We start from the raw sequence: 15,754 nt of genomic DNA on the forward strand, positions 1-15,754 counted from the left end.
ATAATTCTCTCATTTTTCTTTGTAAATAAAAAGACAGTAAGTTACCATTATTACAATTGCTACTTTTGCTTCATTAAACTGATATTAGAGTTAATGACTTGTCTTTGTAACCCTTCTCCTTTATATGCTCATCAATAATTATTTCAGCATTAAAATCAACTACATCAAATATATGATCTTCAGTGTGAATTTTTTACAACTCATACTACTAAAATTACAATGCTAACAGAAAATGTATATCAACAATAAGAGTAAAACTTAGTCTTGAACAATGGCTCTGTGGATAAGGGAAGATTTGCACCAGCAGTGGACCAGAGTTCTGTTCCCAACACTTACATCAGTTGGTTGCAAACATCTGTAACTCTTACTCCAGCAGATCTCATAATAAACATAAACCAACACGCACACAAACAATTACACACACAGTTTACACACGTTAAGCACATACTCTCTCACACTCATATTTAAAAGTAAAAGCAAAAATTTATTGTGATTATACTTAACAAAAAGCATAATAAATGTAATAAAAAGTTCAATAGAGTAACAGAGTTGAAAATTATTCTTCCTATTAGTTTAATCAAATATTTGATGACCTTAATTAGAAAAATGTAAAAGCACTGAGAAGCAGCTATTAGAGCTAATTAATAAGAACCAGGACACATTTGTAATTAAAACCACTAATCATTGATAGATGTACCAAAAAAAAATCTCATTTTAATCTTTATCAAATTTACACAGATATACACCACCATGAGGACTCAAGAGTGATTTGTCTTCTACTTATACATCCTGAAACTAGTACACATTTTTCACACAAATATTACTAATAATTGCTTATGGATAACTGAGTCTTTATATACTCAAATAATATCTCACTTTGATTTATTTTATATTTAAGACTTAGCTGTGTCTAAACTCTACTTTAGGAATATTTGATCTTTATTATTTTTCTTTTTAAATGCCTAATATTGCATGCTCAATGAATTCAGACATGCCTCTGAACATGAAACGAAATATATTTTACTTCTATATGGTATGATTAACTTTAATGTTTACACAAAAGTTTACACGTGTGCATTTTTCATTTCTTATGTAAGTTAATGTCTGTTTTCCTTCTATCAGCTATAAAAAGAATGCTATGTGGTTGTCAACCATTCATCATGACCAGCCCATGAAACCCCTGGACAGAGCCATCTTCTGGATTGAGTTTGTCATGCGCCACAAAGGGGCCAAGCACCTGAGGCCACTGGCACACAACCTCACCTGGTACCAGTACCACTCTCTGGATGTGATTGGATTCCTACTGGCGTGTGTGGCAGTCATGGCTTTTCTTTCCATAAAATCCTTCTTATTCATTTATCGAAAGTTTTTAAAGACAGGAAAGAAAACAAAGAGTGAGTAGAGCTCATTGAGAAGGCACATGAACTACATTTCAGCATCGTTCTAATTTATGAACGGCCATCTGGACATTCACTGATTACTCTGTCAAGGCATATCTTTATTAGAGAAGGGAAAAATAATGCAATTATATTATAATTTCACAAAATAAAGGACATTATGAAAAAAAAAGCTGAGCAAATGATAAGAAACATCTTAGTAAGCACATTTCCTCTATGGTATCTGCTTCAGTCCTACCTCCTAAGTCCTGCTTTGAACACCTGGCCTACATTTCCTCAGTTATGGACAGGAAGTTATAAGATGAAATAAAACCTTTTCTTTATCAAACAAAAACAAAAAAAAATGAAAATTTGAAAGCTAAGGAGAGGCCTCGGCATGATATAGGGCATGCAGCATTATGATAAGCAAATATGTGGTGAAGAGGTGAGACAGAAAGGGAAGTGGGAGCAGTTTGTTCTCTGTGAAGACAAGTAGGACTGTAGACCTGAAGACAACAAGGAATGGCCTGATGAGAGAGGCCTGTATTGCTATCGGAGGCCATGGTGTTATTTGGACTAAGACGAGAACAGTTGCCAGTCAGAAAATGCTCCCACAGGGTAGCCTTGGGGAATCTCCACCCATGAGGAAGCTTAGGAAACAATATTTGGTCTGGACCCATGCCATGGTGAAGTCCTTCAGCTGTGTCAGGTTAGCACAGGAGGGAGTCCCAAGATCCTGAGAGCACAAGGGGAACGTGTGAACTAAGCAACAGTGCCTGAAGTTCGATGGTGACTAAAGCTAGGGTCACACAGAGTATAGTTTCAAAGTCTTCAACACAAAATCTTGAGGAACTGCTTCTCAGGGGGATCACGTCATGTGATCTACAATCTGACCATTTTTTGAACTGCTTGCATATTGGAACAGTCAGGTCCATGTGCTTCTTAAAGAACGATACAGAGAGAAAGATCGACAAACTGTGCTCTGAGTCCAAGTATCTATCCAGCCAAATGTATTTAAGGCACCAAATCAGACACAAAAGAAAGGCTAGCTTTATCATTGTCTGAAGGAGGAAGATATAAGATAAAAGTAAAAGCAAATGATAATGTTAGAGCAGGTCATAAAATCTATTACAGTACCAAACAACAGATAATATTTTGACGGACTAAACACTAACCTTTAGATTATTGTCCTAGTGATGTGCTAAGATTTAATACCTGCAACATATCTCTGTGTTATTGCTTTCTGTTTCTGATTAGAGCTCACAGTTCTGAGAAGTCAAGTGGAATTAGTGTATGGCTATAGGAATTTGAGAATTTGACCTGAGGATATGTTAAATCCAATGCGTCATTTTATACTCTTACGCATATATTAATTCCCTGTCTCATGGACTATTGAAAACTAGAGCTCAGTGCATAACTTGAAGGCAGCATGACAGGTTAGAAAATGTCTGTACAAAGATGCTCAGTTGTCCTGAAACTCTTCCAGACAGCTCGTACTGTCTCTTCCTTCTTCAGGTTATGCATCTTGTAAGAGAATATATCATAAAAAGTCTTACTGCTTATAAGATTTTTTATTTTTTTATTTTTATTTTTTTAAAGTTTATTAAATTATAAAGTTTCCATTTCCGCCCCTCCTCCCAACACCCTCCCACTTCCCCCACTCCCTCTCCTCCTCCCTCTCCATCCCTAAGAGTAGTCAGGGTTTCCTGCCCTGTGGGAAGTTCAAGTTCCTCCCCCCTCCCTCCAGGTCCAGGAAGGTGAGTATCCAAACAGACTGGATCCCAAAAATCCAGTAAATGCAGAGGAAACAAGTCCCAGTGTCATTGTCAATGGCTTTTCAGAAAGACTCCGGGCCAGCCACATCCAGAGAATCCGGTCACATTCAGAGAATCTGGTTAGATCATGCGCTCATTCAGTTCCAGTCCAGCTGGCCTTGGTGAACTCTCATTAGATCAGTCCCCTTGTATCAGTGGGTGATGGCGCCCATCGCAGTCCTGATTTCTTTTTTCATTTTCTTCATCCTTCTGCTCCTCATTTGGACCGCGGAGGGTTCCATCTGGTGCTCCAATATGGGTCTCCATCTGTATCGCCATCCAACGTTGGATGAAGGTTTCCTCTGCTCTTGCCCTCTTTGTTCACGTTCTCCTTCCTTCTGTCTCTCGTTTGGACCTAGGGAGCTAGGTCCAGTGTTTCGACGTGGGTCTCTGCCTCCATCTCCCTCCATCGCCAGATGAGAGTTCTGGAACTCTTGTCTATTTCCAATCTCCAGAAGGATAGCTACATGATTTTCGTCAGGTTCACCTTCTTATTTAACTTCTCTAGGATCACGAATAATAGGCTCAAAGACCTTTAATTACGATTAGAATCCACTTATGAGTGAATACATACCGTGTTCCTCTTTTTGGGTCTGGCTTACCTCACTCAGTAAAGCGTTTTCTATTTCTATCCATTTGCATGCAAAAGTCAAGATGTCATTGTTTTTTACCTCTGAGTAAAACTCTAATGTACATATGTTCCACACCTTTTTTAACCATTCTTCTATTGAGGGGCACCTAGGTTGTTTCCAGGTTCTGGCTATTACAAATAATGCTGCTATGAACATAGTTGAACAAATGCTTTTGTAGTATGTTAGGTCATCTCTTGGGTATATTACCAAGTGAGGGAGGCTGAATCCCAGTTTCCTGAGAAACCGCCACACTGATTTCCACAGTGGCTGCACAAGTTTGCATTCCCACCAACAATGGATGAGTGTTCCCCTTATTCCACATCCTCTCCAGCATAGGCTATCATTGGTGTTTTTGAGTTTGGCTATTCTGACAGGTGTAAGATGATACCTCAAAGTTGTTTTGATTTGCATTTCCCTGATCACTAAGGAGGTTGAGCATGACCTTAAGTACTTTTAAGCCATTCGAAGTTCATCTGTTGTTATGCCAATACCAAGCTGTTTTCAATACTGTTGCTCTGTAATAGAGTTTGAAGTCAGGGATGGTAATGCCTCCAGAAGTTCCTTTATTGTATAAGATTGCTTTGGCTATCCTGGGCTTTTTGTTTTTCCATATAAACTTGATTATTGTTCTCTCCAGGTCTGTGAAGAAGTTTGATGGGATTTTGATGGGAATTGCATTGAATCTATAGATTGCTTTTGGTAGAATTGCCATTTTTACTATGTTGATTCTCCCAATCCAAGAGCAGGGGAGGTCTTTCCATTTTCTGGTATCCTCCTCAATTTCTTTCTTCAAAGACTTAATGTTCTTATCAAATAGGTCATTCACTTCCTTGGTTAGAGTTACCCCAAGATACTTTATGCTATTTGTGGTTATCATGAAAGGTGATGTTTCTCTGATTTCCCTCTCTGCTTCTTTATCCATTGTGGATAGGAGGGCTACTGATTTTTTGGAGTTGATCTTGTATCCTGCCACATTACTAAAGGTGTTTATCAACTGTAGGAGTTCTTTAGTAGAGTTTTTGGGATCGCTTATGTACACTATCATATCGTCAGCAAATAATGAAAGTTTAACTTCATCCTTTCCAATTCGTATCCCCTTAATCCCCTTATGTTGTATTATTGCTATTGCTAGAACTTCAAGCACTATATTGAAGAGGTATGGTGAGAGTGGACAGCCTTGTCATGTTCCTGATTTTAGAGGAAAGGCTATGAGTTTCTCTCCATTCAATTTGATGTTAGCTGACGGCTTGCTGTATATTGCTTTTATTATATTTAGGTATGATCCTTGTATCCCCAGTCTCTCCAACACCTTTATCATAAATGGGTGTTGAATTTTGTCAAACGCTTTTTCAGCATCCAATGAAATGATCATATGTTTTTTTTCTTTCAGTTTATTTATATGATGGATTACATTGATAGATTTGCGTATGTTGAACCAGCCCTGCATCTCTGGGATGAAGCCCACTTGATCATAATGGATAATTTTTCTAATGTATTTTTGGATTCGGTTTGCCAGTATTTTATTGAGTATTTTTGCGTCAATGTTCATGAGTGAGATTGGTCTGTAATTCTCTTTCTTGGTCGTGTCTTTGTGTGGTTTTGGTATCACGGTAACTGTAGCCTCATAAAAAGGGTTTGGCAATGATTCTTCTGTTTCTATATTGTGAAATACATTAAGGAGTATAGGTATTAGCTCTTCCTGGAAGTTCTGGTAGAATTCTGCATTGAAACCATCTGGTCCCGGCCTTTTTTTGGTAGGGAGATTTTTAATAACAGCTTCTAATTCTTCACGACTGACAGGTCTTTTTAGACTGTTCAACTGGTCTTGGTTCAACTTTGGTATATGCTACTTATCTAAAAAAAATGTCCATTTCTTGTACATTTTCCAACTTCGTGGCATATAAATTTTTGTAGTAAGATCTAATGATTCTCTGAATTTCCTCTGCATCTGTGGTTATGTCCCCCTTTTCATTTCTGATCTTATTAATTTGCATGTTCTCTCTCCGCTGTTTGATTAATTTGGATAGGGGCTTGTCGATCTTGTTGATTTTCTCCAAGAACCAGCTTTTTGATTCATTGATTCTTTGGATTGTTTTCTCTGTTTCTATTTTGTTGATTTCAGCCCTCAGTTTGATTATTTCCAGTCTTCTACTCCTCCTGGGTGAATCAGCTTCTTTTTTTTTCTAGAGCTTTCAAGTGTGCTGTTAAGTCTCCAATGTGTGCTTTCTCCGTTTTCTTTAATTGGGCACTTAGTGCTATGAAGTTTCCTCTTAGCACTGCTTTCATAGTTTTGAGTATGTTGAGTATTTTGTGTCTTTATTTTCATTAAATTCAAGGAAGACTTTAATTTCTTTCTTTATCTTCCTTGACCCGGGGGTGATTCAGTAGTTGACTGTTCAACTTCCATGAATTTGTTGGCTTCCTGGGGGTAGCATTGTTGTTGAATTCTAACTTTAATCCATGGTGGTCTGACAAGACACAGGTGGTTACTAATATTTTTTTGTATCTGTGGAAGTTTGCTTTCTTACCCAGTATGTGGTCAATTTTCGAGAAGGTTCCATGAGCTGCAGAGAAGAAGGTATATTGTTTCCTATTTGGGAGGAACATTCTATAGATGTCTGTTAAGTCCATTTGATTCAATACCTCCAATAATTCTCTTATTTCTCTGTTAGGTTTCTGTCTGATTGACCTGTCCATTGGTGAGCGAGGAGTGTTGAAGTCTCCTACTATTAGTGTGTGTGGTGTGATGACTGCCTTGAGTTCTAGAAGTGTTTCTTTTACATAAGTAGGAGGCTTTATATTAGGGGCATAGATATTCAGGATTGAGACTTCCTCCTGATGAATTGTTCCTGTTATGAGTATAAAATGTCCATCTCCATCTCTTCTGATTGATTTTAGTTTGAAGTCAATTTTGTTGGAATTTAAAATGGCCACACCTGCTTGTTCCTTAGGTCCGTTTGCTTGAAAAACCTTTTCCCAACCCTTTACTCTGAGTAGATGTCTATCTTTGTGATTGAGGTGTGTTTCTTGTAAACAGCAGAATGTTGGATCCTGTTTTCGTATCCAATCTCTTAGTCTGTGCCTTTTTATAGGTGAATTGAGACCATTAATATTAAGTGATATTAATGACCAGTGGTTGTTGACTCCGGTTATTATGATTTTTTGTTTATTTGTTTAATAGAGTTTGTATGTGTCCCTTTTTTGAGTTAAGCTCGTGAAGGGTCGCTAGATGTATGAGTTAGTGTAGGTAATGATGGCAATGTTGGATTCCTTGGGTTGCGATTTTCCTTCTATTACTTTCAGTAAGGCTGGGTTTGTGGCTATGAATTGTTTAAATTTGTTCTTATCTTGGAATATTTTGTTTTCTCCATTGATAGTGAACAATAGCTTGGCTGGGTATAGTAGTCTGGGCTTGCATCCATGGTCTCTTAGTTTCTGCAGTACCTCTATCCAGGACCTTCTGGCTTTCATGGTTTCCATAGAGAAGTCCGGTGTAAGTCTGATAGGTTTCCCTTTATAAGTTACTTGCCCTTTTTCCTTTGCAGCTCTTAATATTCTTTCTTTAATCTGTATGTTTTGTGTTTTGATTATTATATGGCGAGGGGATTTTTTTTTTTTGATCAAGTCTATTCGTTGTTCTGTATGCTTCTTGAACCTTCATAGGAATATCATTCTTTATGTTGGGAAAGTTTTCTTCTATAATTTTGTTGAATATATTTTCTGGTCCTTTGATCTGCAGTTCTTCTCCTTCTTCCATCCCTATTATTCTTAGATTTGGTTTTTTTATTTTGTCTCAGATTTCTTGAAAGTTTTGTGATGAGAATTTATTGGATTTGCTATTTTCTTTGATCAGAGCATTTATTTTCTCTATGGTATCTTCAGACTCTGAGATTCATTCTTCTATCTCTTGTATCCTATTGGTTATGTTTGATTCTGTAGTCTCTGTTTGTTTACCTAGATTTTCCATATCTAGCCGGCCCTCATTTTGTGTTTTCTTCATTGACTCCATTTCAGTTTTCAATTCTTGAACTGTTTCCATTACCTGTTTGATTGTTTTTTCTTGGTTTCCCAGTGTATTATTCATGGATTTACTCATTTCTTCGAACTTTTTGTTATATTTCTCATCCAGTTGTTTACTCATTTCTTCAATCTTTTTGTTGTACTTCTCATCTAGTTCTTTAAGGGAGTTATTCATATCCTGTTTAAGGGACTCTATTGCTTTCATAATGGCATTTTTTCTGCTTCTTCTGAATTAAGAGGTTCAAGACCTTCTATTGTAGGGTCATTGGTATCTGGTGTTTTCATGTTGTTTTTTAGATTGTTGGAGGAGTTCTTGCCTTGGTGTCTGCCCATCTCTTCCTTCAAATTCTCTCTATTGGATCTTCTGGTACCAGGTCAGGTTCCCTTGTTGGGCAGGGACTTCACTGACAGAAGGTCTACCTTTCGGCAGGTAGTCTATTGAAACACAGGCACTCTGTCCTGCCGGGTTGCACTTACAGCCCCGGCCCAGTGCGTAAGGGAGCTGCTCTGGGGCGATCTTGTGGCTCCAGAGGGAAGGAGGGAAGAGAGAAAGGTGTGCCTGGATAAAGACTGGGACAGTATTTGGGAGAGCTCTGCAGGGAGGAGTCTCCTCTGCCTGGTGACCAGATAGTCGAGGGGGGCGGGGAAAGTCTGAAGTCCTCCTAGCCAAAGCCCTCGGGACAGGAGAAAACTCACCCCTTCTCCAATGGATGTCTGCTAGAAGATCACTGTCTCTTGCTGGCCAGGCGTGTGGCTGAGCTGAGACAGAGCTTACCTGTCCTCAGGCAGGCTCTCAAAGCAAAGGAAATGCCCCTGCTGGCCTGAGCCCACAGTCCAGGCCTAGTGTGCAAGGGAGCAGCTCTGGGGAGATCTTGAGGCCCCAGAGGGGAGGGGGGAAGAGAGGAAGGTGTACCTGGATAAAGGCTAGGACAGGATTCGGGAGAGCTCCGCAGGGAGGGCCCGCATCTGCCTGGTGACCAGAAAGTCCTGTAAGATTTTTTAGAGGGTCAAGTGAATCTATTGGACTCAGAGAGTCCTGAAACTTTTTGAGTTGTTAACTTCCTAGACTCAAGATGCTGTCTTATAGGATAGGATGTTTCAGTATCTCTCAGAACATCCTAAGTCTTAGAGAGCTTTCCTGTAGGATTGGATGTTTTTCATCTCTCAAGATATTCTAGTTCTTAAGGAACCTCCCTCAAAGATGGAAGATTTTGTCTCAGACAAAATTGCCACATGAAGGCCTCACAATTATCCCTCATTGAAACCTAATGACAGGTGAAAGGTTGTGAGGGCCAATGGTCAGGGGAAAATAGCAGGAAGATGAGCCTGATAGAGGCCCATCCTTGGAAGTCTCTTTTCTCCTGTTAAGTCACATATGTGTATTATCATAAATTCACTTCATTCCAAAGAGCATTCATATCTCATCTACATAACCCAAAACAGGGAACAATTTGTTAAAAGCAGACTGCCAAAGCAGAATTTTATACCATTTTCTCTCAAATTTCACTTATAAAATTTGTGGGATGAAAATAAATACAGGCTCTAATGCAAATTACACCCTGTTAGCTTGGTTTTATGTTGGGGACCAGCACAATAAAATCCACTTCTTCCCAGGGTGGAGATGTGTGAAAAATGAAGACAAAAGTCACATGACAGTACCAGCAGGAAATTTCAGTGATTATTCAGACCCCCAAATCACCTGCATTTATTTTTTCCAACAGCTTTTATATGATGGTAAAGTCGGGGAGAACATAACTATTGCTTCATTAACATTCTGTTGTCTAGGTTGCTGGGTGACTTAAGTCATGTTTTACTCAAGTCCACTTGGTAAATTATGCAGAAAAATCCTCTTCCCCAGGTGACCTCATAATTTAAATAGAAGGAGCAGAATCGTATTAGTATCCTACCTCAGGATGGCACTCAGCTTACCCAACTTTAAAAGAGGTCAAGCTGCAATATCCTGTGTCTGTCTCTCAGATTCTCTGACTGACAGACAATGTGGGAAATGGGCCTGCATTTCTCAGCCCTCACATCTTAAACATTTATTATCTGGCCGAATAAGTAGTGGTTGGAGTTTTGTACTGATAACATTTGAAGGACTTGTATATTGCCAGCTAGCAAGATAGGGTGATGGTTTATTGCACAAGAGTGAAGTGATACTAGAGTGCTTCAAGTCAGAATCCAAGATCTGTAACAGTTTTTTAAAGGTGGACACATTCTCGTCAGTGAGTAGTTCTTTTGTTCCATGGGGATGTAAATTTATGAACACTAACACTTTGTTTCTCATATTATTAGGTAGTGTTTCTGAGTATGAACTATTCATCCTTTTTTGGGTCCAAATAAATATTAAGGCTAGCTGAGATCTTCATAGGAATGTAAGAGTTTCAACAGAGGTCAAAACAATCAGGCTAATAGTTGTGACAGCTCCCTAGGATTCGTAATCTGTGGATAGGACTACTTTTCTGCTTCTTTGAACCTCCCCTTGCAAACACCCTCATGCCAGGATTTATGACAATTTTGTTGTTTTTGAAGCTATAGTATTTCTTCATCAGTCTGCTGATAAGTAAGCAGAAAGTTTGCACTGATACCTGGGCAACAGTGGAATAAAATGGCATACTCATTTTTTTCTGAAAGCTCTCTACAGTTTGAGCCAATTGGGTTACAAAGTTGTACTTCCTATGGCAATGTGGAGGTGTCAGAGCCCATGGCTTATTGTAAAACTGAATAAAGTAAGCTGCTGATACAGTTATCCAGCTACTTCACAGGAACCCTCCTAGGTAGAGTCCCAAGATGGTGATATGGAACAGGAACTGTAGTGAGAATATGCAATTGAGTGAACATTCTCAGTATAGTATTCAATATGATATATTAATAACTCCTAAAAATGGGCTCAGAACTGGTATTAACCTATTGCTCTACCTATTGTTGTGAGGAGACACCATGACCATGGTAACTGTTATAAAGAAAGACACTCATTTACGGTTCAGTGGTTCAGTTCATCATCATCATGGTGGGGCAAGGTGGCATGAACCAGACATGATAGAGAAGAAGCTAGGAGTCCTGCATCTTGCAGTCAACAGGACTATTGTACAAACATAAATGAAGAATTATATCATATTGCCTAGATATTTCTTAATCAACTAAACTTAGTAAACAAAACTAGACAACATGACTTCCTATTTATAAAATCAATACAGTTGACTTGCTCTGTGAACAAATCACAATATACAGATACAAAATTTCTGAAACAATAAGACAATATATGGCTCTAAGGGAGAATCAGGCCTTTAAGAAATTAAAATTGTTGTTCTTTTATTAATATTATAATAAATTTAAAATAAGATATTGAGTTTATCATATCTACAAAGAAAGTCAACAATCGCAAAGTGGGATTAAGCTATTAACATAACCTAACTGGCTTACCCAGTGTTGATAACAGATTTTACACAATAGATGTGGGATATATATTCTATCATCAGAACATGACACATTCTTCAGAATCTATCAATCATAAAGTAGGCTCACAAAACAAACCTCAGTAAATTCAGGAAACCTAAACATTCAATCTCTCATTATGTACAATATTTTACAATATCAATAAAATGGGCACTCTCACTTTTTTTCTGAAGTGCCTCGGTGGTTTGACAGCCCGAAGAAAGATGATAGATGAAACCAGAACGTTGTGAGTTTGGAAGTGTTCTATGTGACCTCCACAGATCCCACACCGACTGTACAGCTTCTCAAGAATATTGCAGATGTTTTGGTTCTGGGCTTCTGAATTTTAACCTCTGTGGCAGCTTGAGTTCATTTCCATTGCTTCTGGTTTCCCAGCACATTGTCTTTGTTTGGTAGCAACTCAAGTTATGAATATCTCTCCATATGAAATTCATTTTCCTTCCTCAGTTACCTCCTCTTATATTGTATAGTGTGTACATGTGTTTGACATTAGGCTGTCATGTAATCTTCAGAAGAGTACAGAAAACAGGCCATCATTTAATGATCTGTATCACTAGCTAAAATTGCATATTAAAGAGACTTAGTTCCTTCCTTCCTTCCCCCCTCCCTCCAATGCTCCTTCCTTCCTCTCTTCCTTTTGTTCTCCTTTTAGTATGGATATCTATTTCATTGTCTTTATTTTCATACAGTGCTTGCCTAGAGATTGGAGAGATACACTGGTAAGGCAAGCATTGCAACAAACAGTAAATGATATCTCATTGTTAAAGTTACACATACATCAACACCATCACAGTAACTTTATATAAAATTCTATTCTTATTCTTCTTTGAGTGCCAAATCTCAAAGTGCACTGGACTTGAATCTCTGACTAGTGTATAACAATTAAAATGAAGATTATTTTCAAATGAAGAAATTGTAACCTCTGAAAAACACTCAACATTTATTGACTAGGCAACAAACATCCTCTAAAGACAATGGATAAACAATTACCCCTACAAAATATATATGGCAGGAGTGTCTCTGTTCTTTGAAACTACCAAATTCTTTGTCTTCACTGACATTGGTGCCAATCAAACAAATAAGATTTCAGAGTTCAGATTCCATATTTATATTTAAAAGTAGGTCAGATGTGAAACATTCTCTAAATTCTATTGCTTTTGAATTTAGTGTTACTCAAGTTCTCAGAACATATATAAAGCACAATCAGGATGTGTTTTTGATGACAATAACAGTGAAATAAGCATTGTGATCACAGGGAAGCATGGTGAGTGAGTGTAATCTAAACTTTTCTAGTTTGATGATACTGGGAGCAAAACTGCACAAGAATAACTAAATTCTCAGAGGTCACTTAAATCTTTTTCTTGAGCTTTGTTTGAATCTAGACATTCAGGGAAAATGAAAGTTTATATAAAAACTTTGTTAGCAGATAATAGAAAAATATCTGAAGTATATTACAAAAGCATTTGTTCATCTATATTCATAGTAGCATTATTTGTAATAGCCAGAACTTGGAAACAACCTAGGTGTCCCTCAATAGAAGAATGGTTAAAGAAGCTGTGGAACATAAACACATTGGAGTGTTGCTCAGCGGTAAAAAACAATGACATCTTGAATTTTATATGCAAATGGATGGAAATAGAAAAAGCTTTACTGAGTGAGGTAACCCAGACCCCAAAAGAGGTTTCACTCACTCATAGGTGGATTCTAGCCATAATTAAAGGACATTGAGCCTATAATTCGTGATCCTAGAAAAGCTAAATAAGAAGGTGAACCCTAAGAAAAATCATACAGTTATCCTCCTGGATATTGGAAGGAGATAAGATTGCCAGGCAAAAGTTGGGTGCACGGGGGTGTGGGAGGGGTGGATGTAAGAGAAGACAGGTAGAGAGAAGGGAGAAGGGGAGGATTCAGGAGAGCTTGGGAGAACGGGATGGGTGGGATGGAAGAAGGATGGATATGGGAGCAGGAAAGTAAATATCTTAATTAAGGGAGCCATTTTAGTGTTTGTAAGATATTTGACTCTAGAGGGGTTCCCAGGTCCAAGGAGAGGTCCCGAGATTTTTCCCTGGGCAGCACAGAAGAGGGTGCCTGAACTGACCTTGTCCCATAGCCACACAGATGAATATCTTGCATATCACAATAGAACCTTTATCTGGCAACGGAAGAAGACAAGAGAGAGACCCACAGTGGAGCACTGGACTGAGTTCCCAAGGTCCAAAGGAAGAGCAGAAGGAGGGAGAACCTGAGCAAGGAAGTCAGGACCGCAAGGGGTACTTCCACCCCCTGAGACAGTTTGACTGATCTAATGGGAGCTCACTAAGGCTAGCTGGACTGTGAGTGATGGAGCATGTGATCAAAATGGACACTCTGAACGTGGCTGGCAATAAAAGCTGACTGAGAAGCCAAGGACAATGGCACTGGGTTTGATTTTACCGCAGGGACTGACTTGTGGGAGCCTGATTTGTTTGCATGCTCACCTTTATAGACCTGGATGGAGCGGGGAGGACCTTGGACTTCACAGGGGGCAGGGAACCCTGACTGCTCTTAGGACTAGAGAAGGACGGTGAGGTGGGGAGGGGGAAGAAAAAGGGTGGCTGGGAGGAGGTAGAAATTTTTAATAAATAAATAAAATATTTCAATATTAAAGAACACATAAATATGGGAAATAAAGAGATGGTTGTATAGGGAGATGGAGAAAGTTGGAGTCATATATGCAGCTAATGAAATATGAGTTTCTGAGAAGACAACCACTATTTAAAAAAGAAATTACATGTTGCAACATTTTGTGTGATCTCTGTAATTTTTTCACACATTTGAAACCACTCTGATAGCTAAACTGAATTATGAAGCATGATAAGTAAGTCCCATTTCTATGACCTAGCATGTATTATTGAGTTTGTAGTTTAGAGTCATGAACTCAGGCTCAGAAATGCTAGAGAGTGATCTCTGTATGAGTCACAGTTGCTTAATACAACAACGTTTGACTTATTGTTACAATATATCTTTCTTCCTTTCAGTAGTTAGTTTTGAAATAAACTACTGTCTGTTAATGATTTCTTTTCATTGTACTATAAACGTTAGATCTCAAGATTAGCTAGAAGCTGTACAGGTGGCTAAAGTTGGGATCCTAACAGCACTTACAAAGAGCTCTTTGCCTTGTCAGACTTCCTTTTGTTTGAAGGAATAGCTTTCCCTGAATTAGGGTTTGAAACAGAAATACTTGAAGAAATCAGTGATAAGTTTGTGGTTAGAGATGAAGACACAGTCATATTGACTTACCCCAAATCAGGACCTAACTGGCTGATTGAGATTGTCTGCTTGATTCAGACCAAGGGGAATCTCAAGTGAATTCAATCTGTGCCCATCTGGGAATGCTCACCCTGGGAAGAGACTCAAATAGGATATCAAATTTTAATCAATCAGGAAGGACTATGCCTCATCAGCTCTCATCTTTCCTTCCACCTTTTCCTCAAGTCTTCCTTCAGTTCCAAGGCCAAGATGATCTATGTCATCAGAAATCCCAGAGATGTTCTTGTGTCTGGTTATTTTTTTCTTTCATAAGACAAACCTTGTTAAGAATCCAGAGTTTCTGATAAATTATTTTGAATTGTTCCTCAAAGGAAATGTTTTATATGGATCATAATTTGAGCACACCCATGCCTGACTGTCCATGAGAGAAAGGGACAACTTCCTGCTTTTGAGCTATGAAGACCTGAAACAGGACACAGAAGACATAGAGAAGATCTGTGACATCCTATGAAAGAAGTTAGAGAAAAATGAAATGGATCTGGTCCTCAAGTACAGTTCTTTCCAAGTCATGAAAGAAAATAAAATGTCCAATTTTAGCATCATCCCAGAAGATATGGTTACTAATGGTTCAATCTCATGAGGAAAGGCATGACTGGAGACTGGAAGAATCACTTTACTGTAGCCCAAGGTGAAGGGTTTGATAAAGTATTCCAGGAGAAAATGATTGGTTTCCCACCAGAACTGTTCCCATGGCAATAAATTCTTAAAACTTTTAAATCATGTATTTGTACTGTGAATGACTGGGTGTGGTCAAAGAATAAATCGTATAATATAAAAATATATCTGTAGTATAGCATTAACTGTTTCCAAAATTGCAGTAGCATAGAGATTTCCCATGTTTCCCTACCGTCTTTATTAGAATGCTGAACTAGGATTGTTTAGTAACCACTCAGAAGACTTCTCAGAGAATGGATAAAGCAGTTCACCACCTCAGTTGTTTGTACCCTGTTTATTCAGAAAAAAAATAAGGATTGTCTATTCTAGAATGTGACAAACCTAAAACAAGACACTGTAAACAAGAAGCTGGAATGGTCCCTGCCCTTTTAGTGAACTAGACACAATCAAATATTGTCTATGGTACTTTGTCTCTAACCCAGAAGAGTAAAGTGTGTTTCATTTAGGAAGAAGTGGGAGCTAAGAGATAATG

The 15,754-nt window shown here is 38.4% G+C and overlaps 1 protein-coding gene and 1 pseudogene across 3 annotated transcripts in view; both read left to right on the forward strand.

Annotated features, from left to right (window-relative positions):
* Window positions 1-15,324, forward strand: part of LOC125402934 (UDP-glucuronosyltransferase 2B17-like) — a 32,367-nt gene extending 17,043 nt beyond the window's left edge. For 2 of the 3 annotated variants that reach the window (XM_085691693.2, XM_085691694.2), the window contains exon 7: window positions 1,123-1,359. Coding sequence is in view for 1 of the 3 variants with exons in the window: in XM_087908911.1 (XP_087765037.1) it covers window positions 1,123-1,402 (280 nt within the window). In the remaining 2 variants the exon portion in view is untranslated. Of the gene's footprint in view, window positions 1-1,122 lie in introns of all 3 variants that reach the window. The other variant, XM_087908911.1, reaches the window with a different exon arrangement.
* LOC125402930 (sulfotransferase 2A1 pseudogene) lies at window positions 14,416-15,324 on the forward strand (annotated as a pseudogene).
* Window positions 15,325-15,754: the final 430 nt, after the last annotated feature.

The sequence above is a fragment of the Myodes glareolus genome, chromosome 8 (assembly GCF_982192425.1).
Source record: "Myodes glareolus chromosome 8, mMyoGla1.1, whole genome shotgun sequence".
Lineage (NCBI taxonomy): Eukaryota > Metazoa > Chordata > Mammalia > Rodentia > Cricetidae > Myodes > Myodes glareolus.